Here is a 16,485-nt window from a genome sequence, read left to right on the forward strand (position 1 = left end):
GCTTGCAAAACAAGTGGCACAGGCCTCTGTGCAGCAGTACAAATTTTGTATGATTTTCTGATCAGGGATTTATGGCCAAAAGCAAGTCTTGAGGTAGCCACTGTGTTCAGTGACTCAAATTACTTATGATGTGTAAAGTTAATGATGTGAATCAGGAGTTAGCATAAGCAGAGACCTCAGCAGTATAACAACAATTTACATTAGTTTAGGTTTTGTCATTGTAATATTATGCCCTGTGGACCTCATTTTGCCCCATGGGCACTTCAGAAGTCTTGAGCAAGTATCCGCAGTTATTAGGTGGTGGAACAAATTCTGCAAATACCTGGCTTTTCTGCAGTTACACGGAAGTTAGATACCTGTGTGTTTTATTTCACAGAATCATAGAAAAATTTGGGTTGGAAGAGAGCTTTAAAGTTCTTCTATTCCAAGACCCGTTCAGTGTGCTGGGACATCTTTAACTAGATCAAGTTGCTCAGAGCTTTGTTCCCAGGTACAGAGCATCTACCACCGAACATCTACCACCCCTCTAGGCATCAGGTTCCAGTGTTCCACTCACTGTAAAACATTCATTCACTATACCTGGTCTAAATCTGTCCTCTTTTAGTTTAAGACCATTAACCCGTGGTCACAACAGGTCCTGCTAAAAGATTAGTCCCTGAACATGTTTCTGCCACCTCTTGAAAACTGGAGGATTTGATAACTGTTTCATGTAATGTCTGCCAGTGTAATTATTTCTTAATTTCTGATTTAAAAATATTGGCAGTTTTAAAAGTGCTCTGATCAAGTACTTTTGAAATGGAAATGGAAATTAATTCAATATAAATTAATGCTCACTTCCCAGTTATATCCGTAATTGTACATGGTAATGTATAAAACGAAGTTGTATGTCACAGAAGCTTAAGTAAGAATTCACTGCATTAATATTAATTACTAATTTTAGAAATTACTAAGTAAGAGTTACAGGAGATACAAACAACCATTTTTTTGGTTTTAAATATTGCTTAATACAGGCACTTGCTCTGTTTAACTGGGGAGTATATAAAAATATGATCCCACTTAAACAATATTAACTCTGACAAACTTTCCACTGAAATCCAGTGAGATATTTACCAGGGTGAAAGCAGCAAAATTACACGTTGAGAGATAGTTATGTGTAACTCCAGTGAAAATGTGTAGCATAAAAATGACCATGCTCAAATATTTGGTTTAAATGAGGAAATGTGCTCATTATTTAGTGCTGCTTTTAAAAACATCCACAGAAGACCAACTGTAGTGGAACAAATGGCACTCTTACAATTATTACCTGAAAATTATGGGCACAAATGGAGCTTTCTGATGCACTGTCAGTTCTGTCATATCTATGTCATGGATTTACCCAGAGAATTATTAAGTACGTCTCATTTTCATTAGTTTTGTATAATTATTTCATTATAGCAATAAGACATAATAGACATTGCATTTCCTGGAAGATTACAGCATAACTTGGTTGAAAGAACTTACTCAGCCTTCAGTCTAATTCCTCAAAAATCACACTGGCCTAGCAGTAATACTGGAGTGCCTCAGGGTATTACTTTTCCTACTCATTGTGGCATAAACAAATGGCTAACCTATCACTCCGTTCCTAGCGTACTGACTGAGCTTCAGCAAGGGTACCCATGTACATTTTAATAGGCTGGACAAAAAAGCACCCCACCCTTGAAAACCCATCCATCCTGAAGCTAAAACCCTCACTTTCCTGTCATTCAAGGAGAAAACAATAAACTCAGTGATGTTGGTCTCAGAAGCGCTAAGAGGCGTAGAAAAGTAGGCCAGTGCTCAGCTAGGACACCATTTTAGGGAGTACTGGGGCTAGACAGGGTTTTAATAGTTTGTATTCAAAAGCTCATGACACAGCCTTGTCAGTGCAAGTTCTGGTAGCTGGGACATTTGCTGTCATTTTTGTAAGCAATAAAATACCTCTTAGTCATGTATGCAAATCAGGCTTTAAATTGTTTGCATACATTCCTATTCACAGACCTGTAATTTTTTCTTTTCCTTCCGTCCATCCATCTGTCCGTCTGTTTTGCCTTGCTTGCTTTGTTGGGTTTTTTGAGGGGTGGAAAAGCTGTGAAATGAAGGCAATGATGCATTTAATGTGCCAGCTTTTGATTTTGAGGTATTTTAGGATCTTGCATTCCCTCAACTAAGTGGCATCAAACAAACCTAATGCAAGAGCTCACTGAGCTCAGCATCTTTGCAGTGCTTGCTGTGGCTGTGCCTACAGCCTAATCTCACGCTGTTTATGCTGGCAGGCTTTTGTCAGCCCTTTAAATGTTTTGTGCATTGTCATATACCTTTATCATCTTGCCATTATTTGAAAACAGAGTTTGTTTTTCTAAGGTAATAGTATGTGGTTTGTGGAACTGTATTAAACAGTAAAATCTCTATTTATATTAGGGGGTTAGTCATTTTGGGATGAGGAATTGCAACACAGGATGAAGCAGCTTCCTGAGCCCTTTAGAGACATGTGATTGCACAGGAATTCTTTAAGCTGTAATTTTTATATCATCCAGATGTATTCATGATAGGTATAGCAGAAGGAGATCTTTTCTATTAAGTGATTCTCTAAGCCTAAGCATATAAAGTCTTCTCATTTCACAATTCCCAATTCTTTAAAAAGTAGAAGTGTGGGTAAGTTTCTCATATCTGTTTTCATGTTTAGTGGCACTTCAGTAAATAAAAAAAAAAAAAAAGCTAATCCATTTCTTGGCAAGTTATTCCTCAGTATGACTATCGGTATCCAAAGAGTTAATTCTATGAACAGCAGTAATTGGAAAGACGATACTGAATGGTATTGTGAAAGTGAATAAATGATGTAACAGAATGTCCTTGCTTTTCTCTTCTTTGCTATCATCAATTTTTCGTTCCTGGGAAATGAATAGATTCATTTTCCTATAGTTAACCTGATTTCTTTTCAGCATAACTGGAGAAGGTCAAATGTACTTGGTATCTCAGAAGTATTAATGTTTGATTATCCTAAAATATGTGACCATTTTGCTAACATATCATAAGTCTGTATGGAAATCCTTAATCAAATGCATAAAGGAAGATACATCATGCCCAACAACATAAATATCTATGTGAAGGGCAAATTTGGGCAGAAGGGTGTGAAGATCTGCAACTCTGGTGTTTGCGTGAAAAGTCTTTTTATGTCTTTGCATGGTTAGGGAATAAAATATAATTTTCTGCTGTTGTGAGTTTCTCAGAGCAAGCAATGAGTATATTCTCAATACTGAGCAGACAGTCAGTGCTTGATCTGCAGGTACTTGGGTCATGGTGTCACTGCTTCAGTACCTCTCTCAGATGCGCATTCTTCTTGTTTGAGAGGGAGATGCATTAGCATAGTTCAAGTGCATTTCATATACGAAAGATGTTTACAGGAATCATCCTGAACCCTTCCCAGTAAACTTGGCCTTCAGTCAGAGGGCCTAGAGAGCCTGATGATGCTGGGTTTGTGCTGAGGGAGCTCCGGGGGAAGCCTGAGGGAAGCTATGCCAGAGGGAAGTGAGCAGTGGCAGAGGGAAAGGAGTAGTGCTGCCTGCCTTCAAGCCACCATCAAGCTCCTTAGGTAGTTTGGACAAGCAAGCGCATATTTCACACCATCTCTTCTTTTGCATAAGAGAAGTTTATGGGCTGACGTCATCAACATTAAAAAATAAGTCACCTGCAATGAAATCTTCACCTGTTCCAAATTTGTAATAGAGTGACTTGGGACTTGGGGAAGGGGCTACAGAATGGTTCTCTGAAAGATTCCTCTATAAGGCTTGCTCTGCCTGGACCTCATTAGCTGAGCTTGCCGAGCTAATGATGCTCATTGGCTTTGACGTTGGCAAAATTGAATATGCAGCTTTCCTTAAATGTTTTTTTGTCAACTTTTTTCAAGTGACCCACTTACATAATTGGCTTCTGGCTTAAATTAAAAAAACATATATTTATATATATTTGATCCCTGGCTGATTTAAAGGTTTATACTGGCTAGTAGCACTATATTTTGGATAACTGCTTTAATAGTACTGTGGCTTTTAAAATCAAAACAGTCATTCTGAAACTTTAACATTAGCTGTGTTTGAAAAAAATCACAAGGCTTTTTATGTTTTCACTTTGTCATTCTGTTACAATTAAAGGGCAATAACTGTCTGAGGAAGAACATATTAAAGGACAATATAGATTGTGCCCTGAAATATGGCCCAGCTGGGAAGAATAAATCTCTTTGCATGGCCAAATAGATTTACATTAAAATGTTATTTTAGTATTCTGACCAGTTTAAGCGCTGGCTAATCTGTCTGGCTGGGCATTCTGAAAACGTTCCGAGGCAGATTTCAGCCTTCAGCCCCCTGTAACCTCTGAATCACCTAGTGAAAGCTGCCCAAAAGGAAGCAGTAAATAGGTTTTCCTTTGTTAATGCCAAACTAGCCAAAATGGGAGCAAATACTGTATCAGAAATTAAATTCCTTTAGTTTTGCAACAAAAACATTTTTCCTGCTTTCTGTTAAAGACTCTGTGGTCCAGAAATCTACTGGTTTGAGTTTTTTTTTTTTGTTTTTTTTTTTTTTGTTGTTGTTGTTGTTGTTGTTGTTGTTGTTTTTTTTTGTGGTGGTGGTGATGGTGTTAATGAAAGCCAGTGCAATAATAGTCACTCTGATTCCATTTGTGCACAGATCACTTTTTTTTTCTTTCCTTTCTCCTCCTCCTCCTTCCTCAGAAAATTAGATAAATAATTTCTCCTCAGTGTAAAATGATATCCAGAGGTCAATCTTTGACTTTGCTGAAGAGTCTTTTAAGGGATGTATCAGCAATACCACTTAGCTCTTGTTGAATGAAATATAAATACAGCTTATACAAATAATATTATTAGAGAGAAAAATCACTGTCTGTGCAGCTTCAGATTTCTAAGAGAGTCTAAGACCTGCAGGATTAATGGAGTCATGGTCCTTTGGGGTTTTGTCCCAGACCACACAGGTCTTGTAAGAGAATAAGGCTATTTTATATTGATGGACTTTTGTTCATATTCTGTGCCATTACCTAGGTAATACCAATCGTTTATCTCCTTTAAAGTAGACAGAGATAGTTCAGCAGGAAATCTGTTATTATGTCTCTATTCCTAAGGGAAGGAAATGAAAGATAGGAATGCTCAGTTTGTTAATTGATGGCATGTTGTGAAAAAAACACAATTATACTCCCCCACACCCCCTCAAGTATTCCAAATAGATACGGAATCACATGAAAATGAAGAATAATTGTTCAGACTGGAAGAAAAAATTATTCAGGAAAAACTCATTAATTGAACAGGTTTTAAAATTTCATAGGAAGCTGCTTAATAGTTTTAGTCACTGGATTTATATCTCACTTTCACAGTTCCTCAGAAAGAGTTTATAAGTATGGGATATATATGGAAAATAAATATGGGAAATATAATACATTCACAGATTGAATGTATTATATGTATGAAGAAGAAAGATACAGTATTCTCCCTTAGAAGTCTTTATGGATGCAGTATTTATAGTGCTTTGCAGAAAAAAGCTTAAACCCTGATCTTCACAAAATGTGTATCTTCTTAGATTTGCATAAACATCTTTAGCAGGACTACATATGGAAGAAGAACGCTCTGAGTATGTTATCCTTTATATTCAGGATATGAGTAACTGTTTAAGTCAAGGGGGTGTGTATTGGAAGGACGTGCCTTTCTATGAGGAAAGCATGAAGAAAGTATCTGTCTAAACTAAAACTTGAGAGTGCACTACCACACTGAAACACATTTAACTTCTATTTTGTACCTAAGTTCGGTGGTGATCATTTAGCTCATCAAGTGGGATGATTAATCTTTATACAGTTGCTTGTATCATAGGTGTTACATATTGCTGTATTTTAAGTCCTGAAATAAAAGATGAAGAGCTGCATAAGGATTTATAAAGACTTTAATGAAACACATTTTAAAGACCTGAAATTGTTTGCCTCATTAAAGTCTTTATGTAGCTGGAATGGAAGGAAATGTACTTTTGTCTGAGAACTGCATTAGCTAAGACAAAAGGCTGGAATGGTTGAAAACCAGGGTTAAATGTCAGTTTGGATTTTCTTTCCTGACTTCAGTCAATCCTGGAAACCTTGGATGAAGAATATGTCAGGATTTATTTCTGATAAATCAGACTACAAAACTAAGCCCTAATGGGCAGTCTTCCAGTTTCTTTTTTTTCAGTCCCAAGGAAACTATGCAAACATTTCTGGAAGTAAAAGCAGGATTAGGCTTAAGGTAGTCTTAGCTGTTCTTGGAGAGGAGTCCATATTAAGCTGATAAGGCTGGTTTTTAAAAGCATGTTCAGATCTTCTTTAGCATGATTTGTCTGTTTTCTGTTTGGTAGATGAAGACAGCAAAAATTACTAAACCACAGCAGCAGAGTAGTCCTTATGTGCTCACTGGGCTGCTGTGAGAGAAGCCGAGTTCTGAATCCAGATCCTGCCAGGACAACTTAAAATTATTTGTTTTTCAAGCACATGAATGTATTAGACCACAGCAGCCCAGCTGATTGTAGAATTCCAGAAGGGATTGGTTTGGATGGCACCTCTGGAGCTCATCTAGTCCCCTGCTCAAACCTTTGCTGAGCCTGAAGCAAGTTGCCCAGACCCATGTCCAGCTGAATTTTGAGTATCCCCAAGGATACAGCCCTGCCTCCTATGCAGGTGCTCCAGTTCCTTCATCATCTCCGTGAGCATTTACTGCACTCGTTCCTGTAAGTCCGTGTCTGTCTTGTGTTGAGGAGCCTGTGACTGCACCCAGCACTGCCAGTGTGGCCTCACCAGTTCAGGGTGGTGTGGAAGGATCACCTCCCCAGATCAGCTGCCACTGCTCTGACAGATCGAGTGCAAGAGCTGTTTGCCTCCTTTGCTGCCTCAGAGTCAGCTTGGTGTCCACCGGGACCATCAGGGCTTTTTTGCAGAGTTGCTTTCCATGTGTTTGGCCCCAGCCTGTGCTAGAAGTTGATTCCACATAGGCCATCCAGAGGCTGCCACAGCAGGTTCGGTAGCAGAATCAAGGCATTAACAAAACAATTTCCATTGCAACAGGGATAAAAAAAAACAAAACAACTAAATAATGTCATATTTTTAAAATCTCAGTGAATTTTTTAAAACTCTATGAACATAAGTATTAAAAGTATCAGTTCACCTGACTAGTTGTGACTTTTCAAAATTTCAAACACTGGCAGAATTAACATAACCCTCTGGAGTTTGTTAAAACAAACCAAGATGTGCCTACGTGATAATTTCTGAAGAAGCTAAACCTCTTAATTTCTTAATGGCTCGTATTTGAACAGGAGGTCCTGTAGAGCCGTGGAAATTCAGATCGCTTTATTTCTGCAATGTTCCCTCATTAAGGTTTACTTTGTGGGTATTTTACAGCTCTAATCACAAACATAAGCATACTGCAGTCAAAACAGTGCTTAACTTCTGATCATCTTTGCCAAGTGTACAGTCATCCAATAGTATCATAATTGATCTCAGCACTAAGGTGCCAAACTCTGTGCTGCTGAAGGATAGTTAGATGATGTAAATAGCTTTTTGTGTTTTGCAATAAAGCACACTTTTGTTGTGCTACATGTAAAAGCAGGAGATGAAGGTATTCTTTTATTGAAGCAAACATGTGGAAAATTGCTCTAGATTGTTATAGTACAGAGCATCTCCCCTGAAAGGAATGAGGTTCATCTACAGGGCAAAGTCTCACTGTGGCACTTTATTGGGGTTACTCCTAGACTCTGTGTGGTCAAAGCAAATAACATCATGTCCATCTAAACTGTTATAACCATGAGACTGGCACATTTTCTCATCTATAGTGTTATATTCTAAACTGTCACTAGGCATTAACTCAGTCACTGGTGAAGTCCTACCACCTAGAGATGAACTCTGCCTCAAAATGATGTTTTCCACTTCAGTGCTACTCGTATAGCAATTACTGGGTCATTAATATCATTGCATGCAATTAGTGACAGTAGAATGAGCAAGAGGTTTGTTATTTATTTAATATGAACTTTCACTATAACCCTTTCTTATCCTAGTGCCACAGACAAAAACCAGAGATTTTCAAGGCAGGTGAACATCCTTGTAGAGTGAAGTTGAATTTGTATTATACAGAAGGATGTTCGTCATTTTATGTTAAAGCTTCTGCTTTTGTTTCTAGCAAGCCCTCTTGTCATTAGCAACAATCAGTGTAACTTGAATGCTAGCTAATTCTATTAGTTCTGTTCAGCTGAACTGTTAAGCAAAGCTTGCTGTGGTAGAGGGAGACACTTCTCCCCATCCATGAGAGGCTTTTGCATGCTGGGAGAGAGGATAAATTTGTGTAAAATACCTGTTTGTGAATGGTGAAGTCAACTAACTAGTAATCTGTTTTAGATGCATACTTTTGGGTATACACTAAATACATCATAATTAGTGGGCTTACATCTGCCACAGTTACTTCAGCACTCACAAATATATAATTTGTTTATGTAAACTAGAAGCAACCATGTGTGCAGTGGATCATTATCTGACAACATTTCTCAGAGTACGTGAAATATAGAACTGAAATTCTTTTAGAAATGCTTAACTGTAATGAAAGACTGGTCGTTCACTGTGATACAGTATTGAGATGCTTTTCTGGTTTGTTTTTATATAATCTCAAAATCACTCCCAGGGAATTTTGTAAAGGGGCACTGCACTTGACAGCAGTGAAGCGAGTAGGATTTTGTTGTGGGTGGGTGGAACCTGTGACCTTCAGTAATGGATAATAATTCAGCAAATAGTTTTCTGTTCAGTACACTTCAGCTGTGGTATTCCTTAACCCAGTGAGAAAGTGGTGGTGTTTTTAAGATGATAGGCAGTGATAACCAGTCAGAATTCACAGCTTTTTTGATACTTTCCAGCTCTCTCTCTGTCTCTTTTTCCTTTCATGGAAGAACTTTGTTGACATAAACAACTCTTTTTTTTTTTTTTTTTCTTTTTTTTCTTTTTTTTTACAACATATATTTTTCTTACTTGGTGCCATGCCTCCCTGGCATTAATAAAATCATTCTGAATGTAGGAAACCTTACAACTCTCTCCCTGTCTTGTGCTGTTGGATGACATGAGATGTGGGAAGGACAGTCTGTAGATTTCCAGAGATGTCCCTGAAATCATACAGCTGGAATATTCCAAAGTATATTAAAGTACAAAACTGATTGGTTCTGTCTTGATTGTGTCTTCCACATTGCACCCTCAAAAAAAACCATTGAAACAGTAATAGAATCTGTCCCTCTCTTAACATATGAATACAAGTGGAGACTTTTATGGGGAATTATATAAATACACCCTTGTATCAAGAGTCCCATCTAAGTACTGCAAGTCAGGCTATTCACAGTTGGACAAGATACATTTTAGAGCAGCGGTTAGAAAAGTGAATTACAAAGTTTCACTGCAGAGACTTTGCTTCTTCCTGGCAAAAAGAGGCCAGTTCTTTATTTTACTTTATTTTGTTCTGGTTTTAGCTTGACTGGAGAGGGCATTGCTGCTTACTTGTTATAGAGAATACAATTTGTGCATCCTGTTTATATATAAATCCTGAGAAATGCAGCATAGGACTTAATTTAAAAAAGAAGAATGCAAAATGAGAAAGAAAAATAGAGAATTCTTGTCCTTTTCCTCTCATTGAAGTTCTGCCTCACATGTGCATAGAGGGGAAAAAAAGGTTGGCACCAGGGGCATTTATAAATACTCCGTGAGTTTTAATTTAAGGAAAAAATCTGAATTTGAAACAATGTGTGGAATAAGGTAGAATGAGAGGTTTTTTTAATGCTGTTTAGATGGAGAAACTGAAAATTCTGCTGCCACCTTGACTTTGCAAGTAGAGCAAATAAAAAAACAGACATTAGAAAAGAGCAAAACTATCGGTAAGCTGCCTTTATACATTTTTCTTATAGATTTGGTATCTTAAATTATATTGAGCAAATTCAGCAGGTTGTTTGTTTGGTTTTTTTTTTTAGGATCATTTCTTTGTCTCTAAAAGATAAGTAGAAAGTTTTGATTTTATTGTCTGTTGATTAAAAACACAGTCAACACATTGGACTCCATTCACCAGTCAACTCCATTCACCTATTCATAATGCATTTACATTTTAGTACTTGCAGTCCAGGTTTGGGACTGCTGACAGTTACATTTCAGAAGACAATTTAATTTTTCTTTAAAAAGGGAAGGTTTCAGTGTCAATCTTATTTTTTGGCACTACAAGAAAAGGGAAACCGTTAGTTGCTAGTATTTGAAATTAGCGTATTTCTCTTCTCTCTAAACATTCTTCAGCTAACCCAGCATAATGTGTGCCAAACTACCTGTTCTTTGGTGAAAAGCCTGAACAATTTTTTGTTGTTGTTGTTGTTTCAGATCTCCATGCAGATCTGGCATTGTTACTGGGGGGCAGAATTTAATTTCATTTAATTAAAACACTCTATTATCTTAGCTATCTTGTTCTTTCATCCACGGCTAGTTTAGAAACAACCTCCCTGTTGTGATCAGTGATTTGTGGTTTTGCAGTGTGTGATTTCTGGTGTTCTTAAACCACTCCCATAAATTATCTATATTTATGAAAAAAGAGAATTATTTATTCAGTGCTTTTCTAAGAGCATCATTAAAAGGACCAAAAGCAGATGAAAGCAGTCAGAACACAATGATGCCTGGCCAAAATAGTGTTCTATTACTTGATAAAATAAAAAACTCTCAAAAACATCACATGTACTTAGTAATCCTGAGAGTGAGTACATGTGAGATCGAGTGCAGCTTTGCTTTAAGAATAACTTCTTACTACTGTTGCATCTAAAGCTTATGTGAATTTTTGCTGCTGTTTTTTTCATTCTGTTTCTAAACACAGCAGGGGAGAAGTGGAAATGGGTAGTGTTATTTGATTTTATTTTATTCTGATTTTGAGAAATCTATTTTCTGATGCAGTATTCAAGCAGTATTTAATGAACAAAAACTATGAAAATCACTACTATTGGATAGTACTGATCTTCCCCTGAAAAACCTGTAATTCTCAATTTGCTATTAACAGATCCACGTCAGCAGGAATTAATTCTTCATGACCTCATCAATGATGTGTCTTCAGTATATTGCAAATTGATTTTTATTGTCCAGCACACTAAGGAGGGACAAAATCAATTTTGCCCTTGCCCATCAGTTGATATCACTCATTCATTCCTGTAATCTGTGGTTTAAGGTCCATTTAGTTTTCACAGGAAAATTAAATACGATGGTCATTGTTTCTCTCATCAGCTATGTAGTCCATTTCGTGTTGAAGCTGTAGAAAGATGTGTTTTAAAGTTGTGTTGGTTCAAAGCATATGCCATTTAATTTGCAAATAGGTAATGTTTTTCATAATCCTAAAACATGAAACTGGGGGTAATTAGTGCAGCAGAATTAAAAGGCTGAGATTTTTGTCTGTTAGTGTTTTAAGTAATTGTGATGGCATTTTTTCATTTGTAACGTGCTTTTAGGAGTGAAGGAAGTTGAATTTTTGTGACTGTGCCTTCATTTCTAATCTCTTTGTGAATGAAAAGCTATATACAGGCACAAATCCAGCAGCTTAATTCTCCGTCTGATTAGAGCAATGTTACCAAGCTGGTAGGCTGAAAACAGCCATGATCCATGCAGTGGCGTAGCCTCCTGGGAGGCAGAGTAATAACAATCAAATGAAGACATATTAAAATGTAATATTACTTCCTCTCCATGGGGACTGTATAAGAATCATAGCCAGGAACTGTTCTTGTCAGCTGACTCTGCTATGCTCACTGACTCCCTGCCTCTGCATTTATGACTAATGCACTTTGTACAATAAACAGCACTTGTGGAGTTTTAAAAGCAAATAAATGTAAAACATTATACATCAATTTACATGAGTTCCAGCCTTTTTTGTTTGTTTGTTTGTTTTGTTGGGAGTTTTGTTTGTTTCTATACAAATCATGTATTTCAAAGAGGGGGAGGCAAATCAGAATTAAGTTCTTCAGTGTGAATAATTTAATTTCTCCCTTGTGTATGGAGGAGGATATGTTAAAGTAGTGTGTTATGAACCTGCAAATGTGTACTAGCTTCTCTAAAGTAAGTATGTATCAGCAAGACTCTTAACCATAATTTCATAACAGATAGGTGTTTTCTGAATGTTGAAAAGCTAGACTTGCATTCCTCATAAAATGGCAGCTGCTGTTGTATTCAAGGAATGCAGACAGTGTCTGATAAACTAATGTAAAAACAGCCTATAAGTTATTACAATTTTGTTAGAAAGTCTTAAAATTAGTGGAGATTTTAGCACAGTCATATGTGTTTATGTGTGGACAAACTGTTGAATAATTTAATGTGGTTTTGACGGTCGTTAATAGTTCTGCAGCTGACACCAGTGGAGCAGGACAGGTCTCAGAAAATCAGAGGTATTTAACCATCAAAAGATTTAAAAATATTTTTCTACCTGTTTGGCAACATCTTACTTACTTCTAGGTTCCTATGTATTGCTTTGTTAATACAAAGTGTGAAGTGTGGGATCCTGAGAATAGTAATACTAATGAGAAACTTCATAATAATCATTAGTTATGTTTATTAATGTTTATACTTAAGTATTTAGTCTTCGTAGCAGTGGGCTTTGTATGGTAGCTCATCTAAGTAATTGACTTTAAAACACATCCATGTTTAGACTTAAATGTAAAAAACCCTGTTCTTTTATATATGTATATATATAAGAATAAATTGGATGGAAGGTTTAAAATCTGATTATATAAACACACTGGAGGATAACATTTCCAAAACTCCTATCAGGGCACTTCTTTTTTTCTTAAATATCTTTTCAGTGTGAGCACAGCTGCAGGTGCTGGGTCACTTTCCCCCAGAGGTGTGAGTGCAGTGGAGGAGCTAAAATGACAGTGGGTGTAATTTTCATTTGGAGATCAATACAGAAAGTCTGCAGCAAGTGTTTGAGGAATATTTTGTACTCTCTCCCTTGTTTGACTCCTGCACACTGCACTGTCAAGGGGCATTAGCAGTATGAAGCTGTGTTTTCTCTGCTGTCCCATATTACTTCTTTTTCTCAGTGCAGCTTTTCAAAGCTTAGAACGATGTGTTTAAAGCTATCCACTTTCTTCCTGGTACACCAGGGATACGCAAGGTTGTATTTCGATAGTCTTAATGAATTTTGAAAAATAATTTCCTCCAGTGGCCTTGGGTAATTGTCAGTTTAATTACAGGGAAGGCTGAGAAGGAAACTTTGCTTTGTCACTGAAATACTTCTCTTTGAAAATTCCTTATTCCTCAGGACGTAGCAGTCTGTACTCTGAGCTACAACGTAGGCTTTCCTCAAATCCCTTGAAGAACTGTGGAAAAAGTGAATACTTCTGCAAATTCATTCATCTGACATCAAAGCTATGAAAGCATTCTTTTAGCAAGCAAGCGAGGCAGATTGTGCTGGCGTAGGCACACAACCAGACTCATTGTACATCTGGGTCTTCCCATTTGGAGACTGTATTTGAAGTAATTTTTGCATTCTTTTTGCCATCTTACTTTCTTATTCTGTACTGAGGTCAGACTACATCCTCTGCATCCTATTGGGGCCTCCTGCTCTGCGGGTTAAGTGGATAGGCCTTTAAAGAATAAAAAAGGCATTGATGTTCAGAAGAAGCAGCATTCTATTCAATTAAAATCAAGTAGAAGGTGTTTAAGGAGATGTGATTCCCTTTGGCTCAATTAAAAAAAAAAGAATCAAATAACAAAACCACAAGACAAAGTCAGTGTTTATTATTTGTACGTTCAATCGGTGCTCAGCTTTGGTATTTCTATTTACTGCATTTTTTCTCTGTGTCCTTGTGCTGGTACATTGGCAAATAGATCATAAAAAACACTTTCAGCAAAGACACATTTGATTTATGTCCAGGATGGGTTCTTGGTATTGATTTTTTTTTTCCCCCTGGAAAAAAAAAAACAAAAGAAAACAAAACTATATGTCTCCATTATTTTCCGAACCTGGCAATGCAGTGGCACATTTCAGATCAGCTTTTATCTTAAATTACTCAACGTGCTCTTTTGTATTTTGAAAAGTCTTTTTTGCCATACGACTATTGTCATGTTTTTACAGGGGGGAGGGAACAAGAGGAGGAACTGGGAGGGACCACGTATGAGGAGAAGGGAATTTTAGGAAAAGAAAGCACAGTTTGGGAAGTTTGTATGGTGGCTGTAATTCGAGTTGGTCACAAAAGAGTCAGAAGTGGAACAAAAACAAGAAGCAGATCAAAGGCTAGGAAGCAGGGTTCAGCAGTATGGGGTTTATATCTTTACGGCTAGAGAGAAGATTAGAGCAAGAAAAATACTGCCATGGGGGTAGGAAGACATTGTGAAGGAAAAAGGAAATATACATAGACTGCATTTGAAAGCAAATCCCCAAGGAAGGTGAAAGAGAAGGAGCGAGAATTAAAAACAAAGACCTGAAGAGTGTAAAGCCCACAAGCTGAAAGGAGAGGGGCAGAGGGAGGCATGTGCTGCTTAAGCAGCTCACCACCGGCACGGCAAGCAGCGAGCTCCTGACATCCCATTTTCCATTTGTTTTCTCCAGTCGGTGGCCCAGTGCTGCTCCCCGTGCACCCTCTCAAAAGTCCATTTTGGGCCTCAGATAAACGGCTCCAAGAAATGACAGTGAAAGTTCCATCCCCAGGGCAGCCAGGGTAGGAAAACCCCCGGTGTGTTCGTTCCCTGCACAGTGAATCCAGAGTCCAGCGTTTGTGGTTGTGCCCTGCTCACGGTGGCCCGCGGCCGGCGCAGTGAGTGCCTGCAGTGCCTGCAGTGCCTGCAGTGCCTGCAGTGCCTGCAGTGCCTGCAGTGCCTGCAGTGCCTGCAGTGCCTGCAGTGCCTGCAGTGCCTGCAGTGCCTGCAGTGCCTGCTGCCCAGGAGCTCCAAGCGTTTTCCAGCAGCTGTTTTGCAACCAACAGCTGGCTGGGGCGGCAGCGGCGCACCCTTGCACCACCGTGGTGATTCAGCGGTGTGGATTCTCCAGGGGAGGGGTGCTTTGCATTCACATCGCACGGCAGTGTCAGCCTGCGCCCGGATCGCGTGGCTCCAGCTGGCACCTAGATAAGCAAGAACAGTGTCAACACAGGGGAAAGCACCCTGTTGTTTGTGTGAGCTAAAAGGTTTCCCTGGGAATAGAGCGCGTTCCCCTTTGCCACCCACCCCCGCAGAGGCTCCTCAATGCTGAGAAAAGTGAGATTGTACTCTAAAATATTAAATGGTTTTCCAATCAGTTCAGAATCTTAGCTTTCACCTGAGTCTTTTGTGTGCGTTCACTTCTTCCAGCAGGAGATTTGTAATAGGGGAAGCAGGTGTAACATGGTGATTATAAAGATATTGTTGGGAGGGGAAAAAAAAAGGGTGATTTTGCAGTGCTTTTCTCCTCTGAGCCTGCCAGAGCTTCCTTTTCAGCTGACTCTGTCACCTTTTTAGCAAGATGGTGTGTTTTTGTCCAAGTCAGTCAGTCAGTCAATTGTCCGTGGGAAAATAAAAGGCTACTGGGTAAATTTGAAACCTTGATAACACATTCCTTCATTTGTATATGTCGTACAGCTTACCAGTGTATTCATTCCTTTGGCTTTCAACATTTCACAACTTTCCATAGGTCAGCCTGAGCAACAAGAACAGGTCCTGGTAGATTGAAAGATCCCTGCTTTCAGACACTCATGTTCACATCACTTTGCCTGTTGATTTCCTGATTTTTATTTATTTTTATTTTTATTTATTTTTCTTTTATTTTTAATCAGCAACATCAAATGGGTCTTTGGAGGGCCTGGATAACCAGGAGGGAGGGGTGTGCCAGACAAAAACCATGAAGATCCTCATGAAAGTTGGACAAGGTAAAGACCATCTGCTGTTTCATGAAATGACTTTGATCGGTCTCAATGTCCTTTTTAGTTTTCAGGCTTCTATTAGCAATGTAGAGCAGAGAGCTAGTTGAGTCTAGTGTGGTCATTCCTCCCTTATAGTCTGAAAGCAAAGCCTATTTTCTCTTCCTCAGCTACTGACAGATTTCTGCAGAAGGAGGGTTAGTGTAACAAGATCTCTTCACTGGAGAGATCCCTAGAAGGAAAGGTCACCTGGGAGTAGTGTGTTTCAGTCATTTTTATTTTTATTTTAAAAACAAAAGCCACAACTCTGCTGCTCAGAATTATTTAAAATACATGAAAAGAGGGAAGCTAATATTTCTATAGTTTGCTTGTTATGAATTCTGATTACAGAGAGGTTTTTGTTCATTGTCTCTTTTCACATATAGATAACCTATTGTGCAGGAAGAAAGAATTATTCTTCTAAGTAGAAGTTGGTTTAGTAGTCAATCAGCTTCCTCAGTTAAACTGAAATGTCATCTGCAAATCTTTTCTTGCCAATTACAGGAGACCCTATAGTTTCTGCAGATGGCCTCACAATTTAAACTTG

At 38.3% G+C, this 16,485-nt stretch overlaps 1 protein-coding gene across 1 annotated transcript in view; it reads left to right on the forward strand.

Moving 5' to 3' along the window:
- The window catches only part of EFNB2 (ephrin B2), a 45,672-nt gene that overhangs the window by 23,422 nt on the left and 5,765 nt on the right, over window positions 1-16,485 (forward strand). Inside the window, exon 3 of the mRNA XM_058862291.1 lies at window positions 15,816-15,908. Within this exon, the coding sequence (XP_058718274.1) occupies window positions 15,816-15,908 (93 nt within the window). The remainder of the gene's footprint in view (window positions 1-15,815; window positions 15,909-16,485) is intronic.

The sequence above is a fragment of the Poecile atricapillus genome, chromosome 1, assembly GCF_030490865.1.
Source record: "Poecile atricapillus isolate bPoeAtr1 chromosome 1, bPoeAtr1.hap1, whole genome shotgun sequence".
Lineage (NCBI taxonomy): Eukaryota > Metazoa > Chordata > Aves > Passeriformes > Paridae > Poecile > Poecile atricapillus.